Source organism: Limulus polyphemus, unplaced genomic scaffold (assembly GCF_000517525.1).
Source record: "Limulus polyphemus unplaced genomic scaffold, Limulus_polyphemus-2.1.2 Scaffold1114, whole genome shotgun sequence".
NCBI classification, from domain to species: Eukaryota; Metazoa; Arthropoda; class Merostomata; order Xiphosura; family Limulidae; genus Limulus; species Limulus polyphemus.
Window position 1 is genome coordinate 74,999 of NW_013666724.1, and position 18,740 is coordinate 93,738.

The following is an 18,740-nucleotide window of genomic DNA, read 5'->3' on the forward strand; positions in this document are numbered from 1 at the left end:
CCTGGAGCTAATAAACGAGAGCCAAGAATCAGATCATTTAGCTCTACTTGTGTGATCAGATGAGGCAGGTTATGTTGAGGTGCCACAGGAATAGGATTACTAGGTGAAGATAATGAAGATGGTTCATTGATAACTCTTCTGTTTCCCAATTCGCTGGTGGATGTGGCACTGGAAGACTATCCCCATGAGGTACTGGTTTTATTACAGATGCAATATCTAGATATTTAATGTATTGTTTACTTTTGCCTGAATATCCAGAAACATTTGTAATATAAAAATAACAGTCAGTTAGATGATCTTTGGGCTCACGCCATATCATGAGAACTGCAGTGACACACTCGTTTTCTTCTTATTCAGCCACCGTGTCAAGCCAGATTTGCAAACTGTACAACACACATGTGGAGCCCAATGTTTTTCTTGGTCACCAATTTTATACCCAAAATAGTGGTAGTAAGCTACCTTTACCTTGTGTATGATGTTTTTCTTTCGTAAAACTGTAATATAGTTTTCACAAACCCAGCAGAAACTGTTTGGGTGATTTTTGCACTTTCGGATTTTACTTGAATTGGAGGCAGACAGTATTTCAAATGATTTTCTAAAAACTATGAAAGAATTTATGTTTACAGAACTAGAGTTCAAAATATTTTAAAAAACGAACTTTTGCAGAATTTGATTATATCACGGGTATGATACGAGGAAGAGGATTGGACTTTATTTTGACTGTGCGTGAAACTAGACCAAGTGACCAAATGAGTGAGTGAGAGCAACTGAGAAAGAGGCGTCTGACTCCGCCCCTTTTATATTCAAAGACTTCTCGAATGGTCTAGCAAGCTGAGCACGTGAGGGTTTCATGATTCCCGGGTGAAGCAGGTGAGCGTGGGAATGAAGCAAAAGTTGTGCAATTGGCTAAGATCATACCGAGAACAAATAGCATATATGAACAATATATTTGGAATTTCATACCAATACAGTCAATGTTTGAAGTTATCAAAAATGTATGCCTTTTACACATTAAACTGTCCAAGTAAATTTAATTTCACAGCATAAATCTATTGTACTGAGTTGATTGCATGGTATTTCACACAGTGCTGATAAAATATTGAGATATTATATTAACTGAAACTCTAGAGGTGATGGACAAATTCTGACTACATGTTTGAAATCACCACCATCAAATTACACAGAATCACTTGAATTTTCTCCAGTAGCAAGTTTTTGTTGTCCAGTGTAAGCTGAGACAGAAGCTCTAGTATGGCTTGTTCTCTAAACATAAATTTATAGGAAAGCATTGTTCGATCAGAAGGGTCAGGGGGTTCGGATATGGTTTGATCTTTATATTTACATTTATAGGAAAGCATGTTCGATCAGAAGGGTCAGGGGGTTCGGATATGGTTTGATCTTTATATTTACGTTTATAGGAATGCATGTTCGATCAGTAGGATCAGGGCTTCGGATATCCTTGATCTCTGTATTTAAGTTTACAGGGTTGCACTTTTGACCAGAGGGTTTCGCACATTCTCGTACTTTATACCTGTGTTTATAGGAATTCTAAGTTTTACCAGTAGAGATATGAGATCGAATGTCCTTATCTTTTTTTATATCTGTCTTAACAGAAGTGCGTGTTAGATCAGTAGGGGGCAGGGGCTCGAATATCTTGAACCTCTGTACCTCTGTTTATAAAAGCGCATGTTAGATCAGCAAAGACAGAGTTCGAATATTGCTTGATCTTCGCTTCATGTTTTTATTTAACAAGCTGTAATTAAATACATAAATCCTTACAAGCTGTAATGAAACACATAATTCCTTAAAGCTGTAATAAAATACATAACTCCTTACCGCTAATCCAGAGTGCCAGATCATGTAATGCACAGTTTGAGTGACGTCAGCAGCATGGATGTTATTGTGGTAAGGATTTTTGTGTTTGCCATACCCAAGCTCCACTTGGACCAAAAAGTTCTCCAGAACAGCAGTCGGAATCTGCGCATTTTAAAAAAGAAAAAGAAGTCAAATAAAACCTAATACTACGGTCTCGTACTATTAAAATTATCTGATCGACTGAAGATAAGTGTTCTGAACTTATAGGGTTAACATGTCACACATTATTGTGTACAAAAAGCTAATATATGACCATATTATAGAGTATATAGGCTTAACAGCCTTCAATTACTGTGTTTTATTTTCAAGTTATAAATTAACTCCATCTGTCATAATAGTTGGAGATTACATAGCAAGCAACGAAACACCTCTGACAAGCTTGACTGGAATTTTACGGAAGAAGCACAAAACAAAAATTCCAATTGTAAATAATCTATTTTCATTACGTGAACTTTACTGATGTAGAAAATCAGTTTCGAGTTATTAAGTATTGCACTCTACTTCATTCCACTTGCTGCTTGAATACATTCCTCCCCATAGCCAAGAAGGAGTCTCTCCCAAGCTATTAAAGTGTTGCACTCTACTTCATTCCACTTGCTGCTTGAACACATTCCTCCCCATAGCCAAGAAGGAGTCTCTCCCAAGCTATTAAAGTGTTGCACTCTACTTCATTCTACTTGCTGCTTGAACACATTCCCCCCTAGAGCCAAGAAGGAGTCTCTCCCAAGCTGTTAAAGTGTTGCACTCTACTTCATTCCACTTGCTGCTTAACACATTCCTCCCTAGAGCCAAGAAGGAGTCTCTCCCAAGCTGTTAAGGTGTTGCACTCTACTTCATTCCACTTGCTGCTTGAACACATTCCCCCCTAGAGCCAAGAAGGAGTCTCTCCCAAGCTGTTAAGGTGTTGCACTCCACTTCATTCCACTTGCTGCTTGAACACATCTCTCCCATCGGACCGCAAACAAGTTCAAATTGTTCGACAGCGGTTAGTCTACGGACTTATCAACGCTAAAGTTCGGGGGTTTGATTTCCCGCGGAGGACAAAGCAGATAATGTAATGTGGCTTTGCTCATAAACAATTAAACCAAACGGCGGAGAGTGGAACGTCATCAAAGACAATGAGCAGCATCTAAAGTGCAGTATGGTGTGGGGTGAGAAGAAGTTCCGGATTGCATCTTACCCAATGTGTCGGCAATCTATATGCTAGATGTACTTCCGCAAAGTTCCCAAAAGTGTTCTGTTTCAAGAGTAGATAAAACCAAAATTAAGAGTAACAAATATTTTTATTTCTCAATTTGAAATTCATATGTCATGCTGTGCTGTAGCCTACAGAGTGCACAATTCTTCTCGTGATTCATGACATGCGCACGTTTTACTGACGCCACGACAGTACAAATTGCAACGTTAAGCGTCCCTCCCTTATGTTACATCATTTTAATGTCTAATGACTGACGGACAGACAACACACTACTATATAGTGGTACGAGTGGTCAAAACAGGTGACCCCTTCAAGCAGCCACAGCCCTCTTTCGGGAAAATAATTTATGGCACTTTGACTGTTGACAAGTATAGGCAGATTCTGATTCATCATTTCATTCCCTCTGAAACACGACTCGCTGGGCAACGACAACGATCCTAAGCATACAGGAATGCGATAAAATGAAATCTCGACGGTAAAGAGGCCAATGGAACATTCACAACCAGGGCTTGGTCTGTACAACTTGCCGATGTGAGCATTCTCTAGGCTGTATGCATTATCTAAAAACTAGGAAGAGCCAAAGATGACCAAACAACTTGGGGGGGGGGTAACAAAGGACAATATTTCACAATAGACTATTGATAAACTGTACGTCAGCATTAAAATTTTGCGTTGTGCTCTGTGTAAACAAATGGCTCATAATTTGATGACGAGGAACTCACTTTGAGACTAATAACCCTTGAAGACGGTTTGAATGAGTAACGAAGAAAAACTTTAATGTAAGTTTTTCTTCATTACCCATTCAAGCCGTCTCCAAGCATTAAATGGCTCATAAACAAAATACTGGTGCACTTTACAATTTATTCACTTTTTTATTTTATGTGATAACGTTTTGTATATGTATATATACTTTTAGGATATTAAATCACTTTCAACCAATGTCAGGCATGAATCCCTTGTTAACGTGCTGGGCTGCGGATCTGGAGGTCTAAGGTTGGAACACGCTGAACATGACCCTCACTTTCAACTGTAAGCGGATTATAAAAATAAAAGTGACTTTCACTATTGGGTTAGTAGTAGTCGGGTGGGCGACTCCTCCCCTCCCCTCTGGTCAGCAATTAAAATGTAGGGACGGCTATACCTGAACTTTAGTGTCTTACCTGATTATTTAACCCATGTGTCGCATAAAATGCTGGTCAGATTAAAAGTAACAAATACTTTCAGTATTTAAGACGAAACATTGATCTGAAGAAGAATGCCTGGAGCTTATGAGCGTTACAATGAATGGATTACTTATTTACATGAAAATAATAAACAACCAACATTATTAGAAGAATAGTTAACTTTCTGCACCTTACGTATTTGCCTATAGCTGTTGGGTGAGTTAAATTATATCGAACGTATTCTTACCTTGAACTTTTGTATGATGCCATAGCGGTTCAAAAGGTCATAGCTAATATACCGTAGAGCTTGTCCATTGGCAGCCTCGTTAACAGCAAAGACATCAAAAGACCACTCATCGATATTCTATTAAATATGAGGTGTGTAAATATTAGTATTTCCAGATGAAAACAAGCTAGTTTAGAGTTAATTTAGAAATATATCCAAACGAGAAAACCTGAGCATATAATATTATATATTTGACCAACTAAAGTAGGGTACGAGATATCAAATATATAAACAATAAAAGCTGAGCACGTGAGTCAAAGATTTAAACAACAAAAGTTGAATATCTAATATCATATAAAAACACAACTGAATATGTGATATCGTACATCTAAAAAACAAAGAGTTGAGCGTGCGATGTCATATATCCAAACAAAATGGAACGTGCGATGTCATATGCCCAAACAAAAGGCTGAGTGTGCGATAACATATACTCAAAACTGAACGTTTAATGCTATATATAGTAAAAAAAAACTGAACGTGCAATGCTATATATGTAAACAAAAAGCTGAACGTGCGATATCATATATCCAAACAAAAAACTGAACGTGCGATATCATATATCCAAACAAAAAGCTGAGTGTGCGATATCATATATCCAAACAAAAAGCTGAACGTGCGATATCATATATTCAAACTAAAAGCTGAGTGTGCGATATCATATATCCAAACAAAAGGCTGAGTGTGCGATGTCATATACTCAAAACTGAACGTGCAATGTCATATATCCAAACAAAAAACTGAGCGTGAGATGTCATATGTTTAAACAAGAAAATCTGAATACATGGTGCCATATAGTATTTAATTTCTCTAAATGTTATAATCTAAAATGAGTAGCAATATAAAAAAAAAGCCTAAACCTCGTGTTTCCTAAACCGATTCTAGGCCATTACTCAAGTTTGAACTTGAGTGCAACCTCACAAGTGTTTATATAAAATGAGTATATGAACCAATGATAATTTCCACGAATAGCTATTGATTGAACCTTAGTGATATTGGTATCAAATGAACTTTGTACTAGATTTATCAACTTAGGATATCATTCGGTAATATCCTTCTCTGCACGTCACTTTACCACGTGTTATTATTCCTCTGATTTTCTAATATATACGTGGTTAGTTCTTTTGCAGGTGTTCTGGTCTTCTGTGGATGTTATCTTCTGGGGACTACAATTACAACACTCTTACAGACAAAGAAATTGCAGACTTCTGACCAGCAGAACTTTTAGCAACACCTCTTTACTGACGTTCCTACAACTTCGTTTGAATTATAGTGTATATTTTTAGCAATACTGTGTTAGCGACTATTTTATATTGCTCTAAAAAAATGTACGTATATTAATATTACGATCAATGGCACACTTACAGGTTACTAAATAAAGACAATAGCATTAATATAATGTAGAAATCTTTAGAATTTAATCTTCTGAAATATTTTCTAACTTCAGACCGCGCTGAACATGTAATTTATAGCACAACTCATGGGCTTCATATTTACTTTAGGAGTTTTCATTTGTTCTTGATGGGAAAGTGACAATAGCGTATTGACGACAACAACGATGTGCTGTATGCAGCTTAAATAAGTTGTGTGTCAATTAACTTGGAACTATATACACTAACAATCATAATGACGTCATCGGATAGCCATTAGCTGCAGCATTCAGGTACATAGCTAAGTAGATACTTCTAACAATTCATAGCATTATGCTAACAAAATTGTTATGTGCATAAATGAATTAATAGGTCCTGTAGGGCAAACAATGCCGTCTTCAAAACATATTATATAAATTGTTGTTGTATTTTTAGCGCGAAACTACACAATGGACTATATGCTCTCTGATCACCGCGGGTAATCGAACCCCAGATTTTAACATTGTAAGTCCGTAAACTTACCGTTGACCCACAGGGGGATGATTATATTAACATAAAACCGCTCCACCTCGAACATGATTAGACATATTGTCGAATACCGCAGCGCCCTCTTGTAACACGTTATTCACTGCACGACAGTGCTACTATAAAATAAGATTAAATAATTTGCATAAATACGTTAATGGAAAGAACAATAAACCAATATTAAGATAATTTCTAATTAATAATCAAGATATTTTAAACAAGATCGTAAAAATGAATTAACGAAACCTATTACAAAGCACTAAGAACATTACCTTTAGGTGCTGCATGACTTGAGGCGGTATTTGTTGCATCAGAGACGAACTCGACAATCTCCGATATATCCTGTTTATAATGACAAGCTTTTAACAAAACATAATTTCAGTGAAACACTTTATCTAACTTTGAACTCTGAGCGACTTTCTTTGTAAAATAATATAAATTCAGTTTTCGATTGTAGACAAAGATCTCTAGATATTTATGTTAAGCACAAAGCTACACAATGGGCTATCTGTACTCTGCCCACCACGGGTATCGAAACCCGGTTTCTAGCGTTGTAAGCCAGTAGACATGCCGCTGTGTCACAAGGGGGGATATTTATGAAACCAACTGTATTGCGCAAAACTTTTTTAACGTGAATTACAAATGCTTTGTAACTCTATCATTTGAAATCATTTTTTCCTTCCCGTTGTGTAACGATATTTCTAGTATGGATGGTAATAAGCATAACGTTTTATAAACTTCCCTCTTTGACCTGACATTGCTAATTTTCTCTTTCCTTTTAATTGAAATCAAATAAAGATTTTAGGTTAGTTCTTTTTATTTTATCTGTTCGATTATTGTATATAATTAAAACGTTTCTAGTACGGTATAAAATTTTAAAAATTCTTGTACGGTGTTAAACTAAAATTATTTAAGTATGGAGTACATTTTAAACAATTCTAGTATAGCGTAAAATTAAACGATTATAGTACGATGCACACCGTGCTAGAACTGTTTACATTTTAAAATTAAAACGATTCTAGTACAGTGTGAAATTAAAACCGTTCTAGTATAGTGTACACCGTGCTAGAACTGTTTACATTTTAGAATTAAAACGATTCTAGTACAGTGTGAAATTAAAACTGTTCTAGTATAGTGTAAAATGTAAGCAGTTCTAGCACGGTGTAGAATTAAAACAATTCTAGTACAGTGTGAAATTAAAACTGTTCTAGTATAGAGTAAAATGTAAACGATTCTAGTAAAGTGCAATATTAAAACGATTCAAGTATGGCGTAAGATTAAAACAATTTTAGTACGGTGTATATAAAAACAATTTTAGTACGGTGTAAAATTAAAACAATTATGCTCTGAAGAATAATACGGCAACATTACAGAACATACAGGAAGGTTTCATTACTTATTATTATTGTTTTGCAATAGATTGCTTCCAGATATTTATTTCTTTAATTTGATTGCGTCTGTTGTTGTTGTTTTCTTTTATGGTGGTTTATTTAACAAATTAAAATTATTAGTTTGATAATTTGACAGCAATGCAGCTAAAGAGATAGAAACGCTATAGCTAAAGTTATTACAAAACCTTTTTATGAAGGAAATAACTCCCATTAGATGTATTCGCTATTAGCATAAATTTGGAACGAAAAGTGTTGTATACAAATGGAAACTTATTATTTGATTTTTTTTTCTCTAAAATAATTTGATTGGAGTAGTAAAATACATTAACAAATATTAACAAACCGAAATAAAAATAAATTTGAAAAAATATATATGATGCTCAGTAATTTACGCCAGATGGCCACACTTACCTGTCTACCATAATGCCTGCACGAATGGCATTGGCTACCGACCTAAACCTAGGTTTATCATCAGAGCGTACTCGCTGTGCTGCTGCCTGGCGAGTAAATGTGGAAGCTAGCCATTCTCTGACTTCGTTGGGGACAGCGTCTGGATGAACTTCGGACAAGTCATCTTCCTCTTCTTCCATCAACCATCTGAGAAAATATAGTAGACAATAGGAAAATGACTTTGAGTGAAATTATATAGGGAAGGAAAAAAGTGTATGTTAAATCGCTAAAAAACTGTTTAATTAGTTGCAATCTATACATTTAATTATAAAAAAGTTTTTTACTGTTTTCTAATTCTTTAGCGAACCCATTCTTTATAAAAATGTATTATGGTTGAATCAAAACTAAACACAACTCAGTGGCTAAACAATTTACATTTTGGCAAAGGACCAAATGATGAGATACAATACTTACATATATTAATCGTACGTAAACTATTATTTTTATAACAATAGAAAGTGTTAACTCATTGACAATAAAAGTAATTTTGTTACATTTATCTTTCATTGTTTATACGTTTCGGAGAGACTATACAATTTGTAAGTAACTTTTTAGGCCTATAATTGAGTACTCTTACTTATACTCGTAAAAGGAGATCCTGTTACGTCTTGCACTTGTAAAAGGCTCAAGTAATTGCGCCGAAAGCTTGTATATTAAAAGCTTAATAGCAACAACAACAAAAAATACAACTAAAACAACGTGGTGATGGTCCAACTAAATTAATTAATACAAATGTAATATGTATTTTAACAAAATAAAACGTAGTGTCTCTTGAAATTTGCATATCGCTTCCAGCTGAACAAAGGGAATTTTTTTTCCATGTATTATTTATACGGCTAACAATTAATACATGTATACATAATATTTTCTTTGTAAAAATGAGTTGGAATTTGTTTTTAGAGCGTTTGTATTTTATACCTCGATGACAAAGTGGGATTTGCGGAGGTTCTGAGATGATGATCGCTTTGAGCAAGAAAAAATATTTGTAGAATCAAGTAAGAGCTACTGAATTTAATATGTAGTCAGCAAATACGTTTGGAGGTTGAATTCGAACATTTTCTGGACCATAAGCAATTTTTCACAAGACTGAAGCTAGTTAACAAGAACCTTCTGGCAAATTCGTTTAGATGGATGCTGAAGTTGATATATATAGTTTCTAGTTAATTAAACCACCATTTTATAAAAGTATATATATATATATATTTAAATCCATTATATTTTATTTGCTCTTCTAGAATACAAGGAGCAGATTGTCGACCTAATTAAAGCCTGTGTCCACTGAAGCAAGAGCTAATTCAACTGAATGTTATCGGATTTATTTCTAATTTTGACCCACAGTGTTTCGAACAGCAATAACTAGTATATCAAACTACCATTTGCATAATTCAACACTGTGAACTGTATTTACACTGCACTAATCACCGGACTTTCGCTAAAACTCGGGTTATAGTTTCTGTACTATAATTTCTATTGTAAGGAGCTTTTGTAAAGAACAGCGAGGTTGATTTCCGAGTGTGGCTTGAAACTTGTGAACCTTCGCCACCTTCATATATTTGTTAATTATCTTGTTAATAATACCAAGAGATATTCCCAGTTTCATTACAAAATCCTTTTGGATTGAAAGGTTCTCTTTCGTAATCACATCCATTTTACGAATGAGGTAGCTGCTCCGAAGTGGGTTGATATGTAGTTTCAAAGATAATTTTATCTATTGGCTATTCACCTTTTAATAATATCACTGTGCCAATATTTTTCCGTGGAAAGAACTTTTCTCCCGTTATAAATATACATTTGTGTTAAGATGTCTGATAAAATTAGGGTGCAACTGCTTGCAGTGTTTGTTATACATTATTTTCCTTGTTTTAGGTAATGTTTATGACAGATAAGTGATAAAAACTACAAGCTTTCTGCTCTTTAGTAAGAACTTTCGATTCCCTGTAATCTCTCTCTCGCAGACGTTTGCTATAATTTGTTATTTTGATATAATAATAAATATAATAAAGAGCAAAATGTATCTTAATGCATACAAAATATTTTGTAATATAGTAATTAAGATATAATATTTACCATTAACACATACCCCTCTCCCTCCCCCCCAGTGAACTGTTTTCGTCACTCAAGATAAATGCATTCAGACCTATTTTTTTCTTGGACAATGATTGGCTCCTACGTAATATAATTTTCTTTTTCTCACTAAGTTGATTTATGTAAGAACTACCAATAGAATCCAAGATTTAAGTAAGAACAACCACTAGAGTTGTGCTAATCTGAACAATGTGGTTTCCGAGTGTAAAGACTAGCATATAGATAAGTGATAAACCTAATGAAGACATACACTTTTAGGCTAAAGTTTCATTTAAGTTGTCGAATCACTTCTTAAGCTTTTTTGTGGGAATGGAACAAGAATATCATGCACCACACGCGAAACAACAACAACAACAAAAAGAAATGAGATCAAATATTCATTACTGAATATCAAATCTGTTCAGTTATCTTTAAAAAGTTATATCAAAGAAACAGTATTAGCAAGTAGATGTGAAATAACCGTTCAAGGAGTCATTTCTAAACTCGAAAATAAATGGTGTATCTAGATTTTAATATAATTTATATCTGCTACTGGAGCTTCATGTTTAAAAAATTGTGACATTCCAGAATAACTTAATTTTCTAAGATGACGATTGAGGAGATAATGTCTACACAGAGTCCTCCACTGGATTTGAGATAATGTCTACACAAAGAGTCCTCCACTAGGACTTGAGATAATGTCTACACAAAGAGTCCTCCACTGGACTTGAGATAATGTCTACACAAAGAGTCCTCCACTGGACTTGAGATAATGTCTACACAAAGAGTCCTCCACTAGACTTGAGATAATGTCTACACAAAGAGTCCTCCACTGGACTTGAGATAATGTCTACACAAAGAGTCCTCCACTGGACTTGAGATAATGTCTACACAAAGAGTCCTCCACTGGGCTTGAGATAATGTCTACACAAAGAGTCCTCCACTGGACTTGAGATAATGTCTACACAAAGAGTCCTCCACTGGACTTGAGATAATGTCTACACAAAAAGTGCTTCACTGGACTTGAGATAATGTCTACACAAAGAGTCCTCCACTGAACTTGAGATAATGTCTACACAAAGAGTCCTCCACTGGACTTGAGATAATGTCTACACAAAGAGTTTTCCACTGAACTTGAGATAATGTCTACACAAAGAGTTTTCCACTGAACTTGAGATAATGTCTACACAAAGAGTCCTCCACTGGACTTACGTTACTATCTTAACTGAATCATGAACATAAACACTGTTTTGATGATATGGCAGAAGTTTAGTCGCACGAGATATGCTCATTATCTTACTATTGAATAAACTGGCTTGAAGGAATGTCACTTATAGACAGTTATATAGAGACATATAGTATTCATTAGATGAGCATATCAGTGAATTAGGTGATAAACTATAGATTTGTTTAGATATAATATTGATACACTGTCTTTAGACTTCAGGATGGCAACAATAGTCGTTAAGTTACTTTATTGGAGACTTCTGCAGACCACATCTGCCTTAAAAGTAATTTGACGACGTTTCGAGCTGCTAGCGCGGATCCTCATCAGCCATATAAGTTGTCAGGGGTTTGAGGCTAATCCAGCAATATATTTTCAGAACATATTTATCAAGATTTTATAAACGCTGCAGATTTTCACTAAAATCTTGAAGAAATACTAAAATAATACCCATCCATATACAGCTTTATTCCTAACCATTGCGTGTTATACTAGAATATGGATTTGTCTGTGCAACACCAACTTTCTAGGCAGTAGAAAATACGTTGCACTTAGTTTTTGATAACGTTGTAATCAAGGTAACAGACCAATAGTATTTTAAAGTAGGCTGTTACTAGAACGTGCAATGAATTTATTTTAGTAGAAAGGAAAGAACCAACAAACTTGGTTCACGACTTTCATTGAAGGAAATTCGGTGAAAAAAAAACTATATAAAAGTTTGAAAAAGAAATCGAAAAGATTGTGTTTGTGTATTTTTATCTTGTTTTGAAGGAGTATATATAATATATATGTAATCTTTGCATTACACGGTTAACCCTACTTTCTATATATTGCAAATACAAATCTGGTGATGTTGCTGTATTTTTTCTTTTCTTTGCCAGATATGCGTAGACAACAAAGAGTTTAAAACCAGGAACAAAGCATGTTGAAACGAGTCAAGAATAAAAAAACCTATGTTTACACCATGAAAAGCATGTTGAAACGAGTCAAGAATAAAAAAACCTATATTTACACCATGAAAAGAGACATAGCTGTATTTTTCCATAAAATAATTTTCGTTAGGAAAACAACAATCTTGTATCTTATGATGTTTATTATCTCTAAATAATTTTACTATAAAAATATTTCAGAAAGTTTATACTGAACCATATGTATATAGACTACTTGAAATAAGGTGCATAAGAAATGTCATCACTAGTCCATAATCTGCAATTAAAGAATACAATTAAAGTGAAGGTGGAGGTGGGGAGCAGGGTTATTTAGTGGTGAGCCTAGTAAACACAAATAAGGATATTCATAAGAAAGTCCAAATTTGACTCGGGCAATACCCCGACTAAGCCAGTAGGATCATAATATATACACAATCTAACATAACATTTAAGGACAACAAGGGACCTGTTGACCCACCTAAGCTAAACTAAACTATATATATAAACTGAAAGTCAGCCTTTATCATTCAGTTATTTATCAAATCTTCCCTTAAACTTCCTTGAATTTACTGTGGAAACATCTGAATATCACTCAAAGGCCAATTATCCAGTTATAAGAATAAAACCGTCTTTGTTGAAGATGACTTCTAACCTGTTTCAATTTATATTTGTGTCCCCTAGTTCTACCATTCTTACCATGAGGTACGAAAAAAATATGATCCATCGACACTATCAGTTACATTAACGATCTTATACACCCCAATCACATTTCCTTTAACCCTTCTTTCTTCAAGAGACAACAACTTCAGAGACATTTACATTCTGGGCATCATCCTAGCGGCTCTTCTCTGAATTATCTCCAAAAAAATTTAATAACCCAACCAACTCCGAATTGTCTGATATGAGCCTTCCTTTATCATCCCTCAAAGGCCCTACACCTATCCTAATATTTTGCTTGCCCTTAATTAAAGAAATCGCTAATGTTTATATATTTTCAGCCAACTGTAAGTGCTCATGTGCCAGGTTTTCTTCACCAACTTTTGTTTCTTTCATTTTTATTCTGTTTATGTTTTATAAAAGAAAATAGTTTTCAGTCAGCTCCCATGATCAACTATGAAGATCGCGTTTCAAAAGTCAGCCTCAATCAGCTCAGTCTTGGTTCTCACTTACCTGGCTTCTTCCATTGATATGGTTTCAAGCACACAAGCAGCATATCGGAGTGTCTCCTGAAGGATAGGAACGGGGACGTCACCATGGGTGAGGTGCGCGGAAAGCTCCCGTAATCTAAAACACAAACCAGAATTAATGAATAAATAACTATGACCGTTCGATATTTAGATATAACCAATCATAAATCATGGATTGATAGAATGTGATATATGATACATGGATTGATAGAATGGGATATATGATATATGGATTGATAGAATGGGATATATGATATATGGATTGATAGAATGGGATATATGATATATGGATTGATAGAATGGGATATATGATATATGGATTGATAAAATGGGATATATGATATATGGATTGATAGAATGGGATATATGATATATGGATTGATAGAATGGGATATAGGATATATGGATTGATAGAATAGGATATATGATATATGGATTGATAGAATGGGATATATAATATATGGATTGATAAAATGGGATATATGATATATGGATTGATAGAATGGGATATATGATATATGGATTGATAGAATGGGATATATGATATATGGATTGATAGAATGGGATATATGATATATGGATTGATAGAATGGGATATATGATATATGGATTGATAGAATGGGATATATGATATATGGATTGATAGAATGGGATATATGATATATGGATTGATAAAATGGGATATATGATATATGGATTGATAGAATGGGATATATGACATATGGATTGATAGAATGGGATATATGACATATGGATTGATAGAATGGATATATGAACTGAAGGATGGAATAGAACAGATAGGTGGATGGAATGGGTTATATGGATGGGCCAATTGGATAATGTATATAGCAACAGATGGATATATCAATCACTGTATTTTGCAATTCGTTAATGTATTCTAGCTACACCTTTAAGGTAAAAACACCTCTGGTGAGCGTTTGGTTAATATTCTCTGGTAACGTTATCTCGTGCAGGAACCATGTGTGCGTCACCTAGCGATACGTTTGTATTTCGTTCGCAGGTTTGAAGTTCAGTAAAACCCACATTGGATATGAAACTAGCGACTATAGTTGAAATGTAAAACGGGTTCAAATTACGTTCAAAACTGTCTATCTTTAATATCGGAATTAGAATTTGTATTTTACTTGCAGTATTTTATATTTTAGGGGATAATTTCTTCTCTCGGGGTGTTTGCAATTAAGCACAAAGCTACACAATGGACTATCTGAGCTCTGCTCACCACGGGTATCGAAACCAGGATTCTAGCGTTGTAAGTCCGCAGACATACCGCTGTGCCACTGGGGGGGGGGGCTCTTCTATCGGGAAAGTAGATCGTAACTAAACACCTCATAAGTAGTTTGACGACTCTGTGGACTGAAAAATAATCAAAATCGTGTGAGTTGACCAAGACATCTATGATATATAAAAAATATCATAACTCGAAATTTAGGTTCGAATTTTAAGTCTTGTGCAGAATGTGTGCAAATGGCACGCAGATTGTTATAACATTATAAAGCCAGGGTAATGTTTTCTTCACAAACTCATATGCACTACTGGAGAGATTATGCAGTGTAGGATATTGACCCGTCACCGGATAGGTTAGTGGTAAGATCCACGAGAGGAAGTTAAATAACGTCAAGCCTTAGAAGTGAAATACATTTGTTGTAATCACTCGAGATTCCGTCTACTCTACCTTTACTTCATCATAAAGCCGGTTTTTCGTTGGTCGACACAAATCTGCTTTGTAACTGCATTTATTTACTCTACAGGTATAGTAGTCAGTCGAACGTCTGTTAGTTTCTTAAGTGTAAAACAACGGTAACTGAAAATTATTTGATAACGTTAAACTTCACCAAGAAAACCTAAACTAACCATGATTGATTTTTTTTTTTTACGTTTAATAACGTAAAAAGGTGATTTTCTAAAATATTATAAACGATGGCACCACTTGCAACAGTGTTGTTTATGCGCAAAGTTACACAATTGGTTGAATGTGTTGTGTCCGCCTGCGGGATCGACCCCCAAAATTAAGCTTGCTGATAAGGCAACGATAGACAACATGTAATAATAAGTGATAACAAATCATCACCTCGCCATACTTTTAATTTAAAGTGTAAAATAATAAAAGTAACTAGAAGACATAGACGGTTTCTACCATAATGAATATTTAACAAACGCCTTGAAGAGATTACTTATACTCTTACAGCCTTGTGAGGTATCGACGGTTTAAAAAGATATTCGAAAACAAGCAATGCATGTAAAGTAATGAAAAACAGTAGAGTTATTTAGTGTTTTTTATTAACAGTAGAGTTATTTAGTGTTATTTAGTATTACTTATTAACAGTAGAGTTATTTAGTGTTATTTATTAACAGTAGAGTTATTTAGTGTTATTTAGTATTACTTATTAACAGTAGAGTTATTTAGTGTTATTTATTAACAGTAGATTTATTTAGTGTTATATAATAGTGTTATTTAGTATTATTTATTAACAGTAGAGTTATTTAGTATTATTAACAGTAGAGTTATTTAGTGTTATATAGTAGTGTTATTTAGTATTATTTATTAACAGTAGAGGTATTTAGTATTATTTATTAACTAGAGTTATTTAGTGTTATTTGTTTAGAATAGTGTTATTTATTAATAGTAGTGTTATTTAGTGTTATATAGTAGTGTTATTTAATGTTATATAGTAGTGTTATTTAGTGTTATATAGTAGTGTTATTTAGTGTTATATAGTAGTGTTATTTAGTATTATTTATTAACAGTAGAGTTATTTAGTATTATTTATTAATAGTAGAGTTATTTAGTATTATTTATTAATAGTAGAGTTATTTAGTGTTATTTATTTACAATAGTGTTATTTAGTGTTATTTATTAACAGTAGTGTTATTTAGTGCTATTTATTAACAGTAGTGTTATTTAGTGTTATTTATTAACAGTAGAGTTATTTAGTGTTATTTACAGTAGTGTTATTTAGTGCTATTTATTAACAGTAGTGCTATTTAGTGTTATTTATGTACAATAGAGTCATTTAGTGTTATATATTAACAGTAGTGTTATTTAGTGTCACTTATTAACATTAGTATTATTTAAATGGAAAACAGGAAGTGCTAAAACATGTAAGTTCTGTGTTAATAAATTTCAGTGATTCAACCCATGCGATCTGACCATGGTGTTCTCTATTCTTGTATTTTTTGTTCAATATTTAAATTTCAATCGTTTATAATTGAACTTCAAATATTTCAGTTGGTTATTAAGGGATAAATGCTACAAAATAATAACTTCTAAATCGTTAAATCTAGCAGAAATCATGAGTACAACGAACATAAATGTTTTAATCGAATTTTGTAAGACAATCGAGTGTTGTTGTATATTTGTGTTGAGTTGTTGCTAATGTTATCTTTCTTTTTTTTTTTTGCTTTCTAATGTGTTTGTAAAAAAGAAAAGAAAAAAAGAGAGAAATCGGAACATCAACAGTATAAATATATAGTTTGACCTCCCATAAACTCCTAGTGTTTGGATTTTCTCTAACGTAAACATACAAGGTAGAGAACACCAGACCAAGCCGCCAAACTGTCGGCAATGGGTCATCACTAAGAGTGGTTGTTTATACTATGAAGCTGTGCATGGGAATGTTCTAGACGTCACCAAAACGGGTGTAAAGTGGTCTGTAAACGGAAGGAGAAATAGCGACCACTAACCATTCCAATAAGCTAGAGTAGTATCTGTGTACAACAGTGACCACCTTCATGAATATGATCATATACGTCTTTGAAATGATCATCTGTACGTTTCATGATCAAATTTCAAAAGATTTATGTAATTATTGCATATTACGTTTCAACACGCTATTTAATCTAATTAAGTAATTTCTTGCGAGTGTACGTATAGGTTTTGACTGTTCTTTCCTGAATAAACACTTGCCCCAGTATCATCAGTCTTGCGAGTGTACGTATAGGTTTGACTGTTCTTTCCTGAATAAACACTTGCCCCAGTATCATCAGTCTTGCGAGTGTACGTATAGGTTTGACTGTTCTTTCCTGAATAAACACTTGCCCCAGTATCATCAGTCTTGCGAGTGTACGTATAGATTTTGACTGTTCTTTCCTGAATAAACACTTGCCCCAGTATCATCAGTCTTGCGAGTGAAGTCTGACTTAAGCGGTACAACTAAGGGTTTAATATTTCAAAGTATGTCACAAGTTTCAAAATCTAGAGGCTAGTAAGAAATGTTTTTGTTAACCAGTTTTTTTAATACTTTAAAAACTTTTAATACCTATGTATATATATTTATGGTAGGGCTCTAAATAATGTAGTGACCAAAGGTTTGACTAAGACAAAAAAAAAACAAACGAAAACAAATATAACTCTCCAAAGAAACCTAGTAACTGAAGGTTTGGTTAAGACAAGGTAAAACAAACCCAAAACGGTACTTTCCGAAGAAGTCAAAATCAAAATATGAATAGTAGTTTTAAGTTAATCTTTGACTAATGACTTCGTAATTAAATCTGAACTTAGACCTTGACGCTTATATGTTTGCATGCTAGTTTTGAGTCTGACAAATTTAGTTCTTCAAGCTGAATTAGGAATTTATTTTCTTCTTCGATAATCATCATAGATTAAAATAGTTAAAAGTTGTTTTTTATGCAACACATACTGACAGATGCAGATACACAGATATACTTTTTACAACACAAACTATTTACTGCGATTAAGTTTTTATGCAACACATACTGACAGATGCAGATACAAAAAGTATATCTGTTTCTGCATCTGTCAGTATGTGTTGCATAAAAACTTAATCACAGTAAATAGTTTGTGTTTTAACAAGTATATCTGTGTATCTGCATCTGTCAGTATGTGTTGCATAAAAACTTAATCGCAGTAAATAGTTTGTGTTGTAAAAAGTATATCTGTGTTTCTGCATCTGTCAGTATGTGTTGCATAAAAACTTAATCGCAGTAAATAGTTTGTGTTTTAAAAAGTATATCTGTGTTTCTGCATCTGTCAGCATGTGTTGCATAAAAACTTAATCACAGTAAATAGTTTGTGTTTTAAAAAGTATATCTGTGTTTCTGC

The 18,740-nt window shown here is 33.8% G+C and overlaps 1 protein-coding gene across 2 annotated transcripts in view; it reads right to left on the minus strand.

Moving 5' to 3' along the window:
- Positions 1-18,740, minus strand: part of LOC106462186 (calcium/calmodulin-dependent 3',5'-cyclic nucleotide phosphodiesterase 1A-like) — a 142,713-nt gene that overhangs the window by 16,361 nt on the left and 107,612 nt on the right. For both annotated transcript variants that reach the window (XM_022389382.1, XM_022389381.1), the window contains exons 4-8: positions 13,644-13,757; positions 8,217-8,402; positions 6,687-6,756; positions 4,484-4,600; positions 1,837-1,977 (exon numbers count right to left, since the gene is read on the minus strand). In XM_022389382.1, the coding sequence (XP_022245090.1) occupies positions 1,837-1,977; positions 4,484-4,600; positions 6,687-6,756; positions 8,217-8,402; positions 13,644-13,757 (628 nt within the window). The remainder of the gene's footprint in view (positions 1-1,836; positions 1,978-4,483; positions 4,601-6,686; positions 6,757-8,216; positions 8,403-13,643; positions 13,758-18,740) is intronic.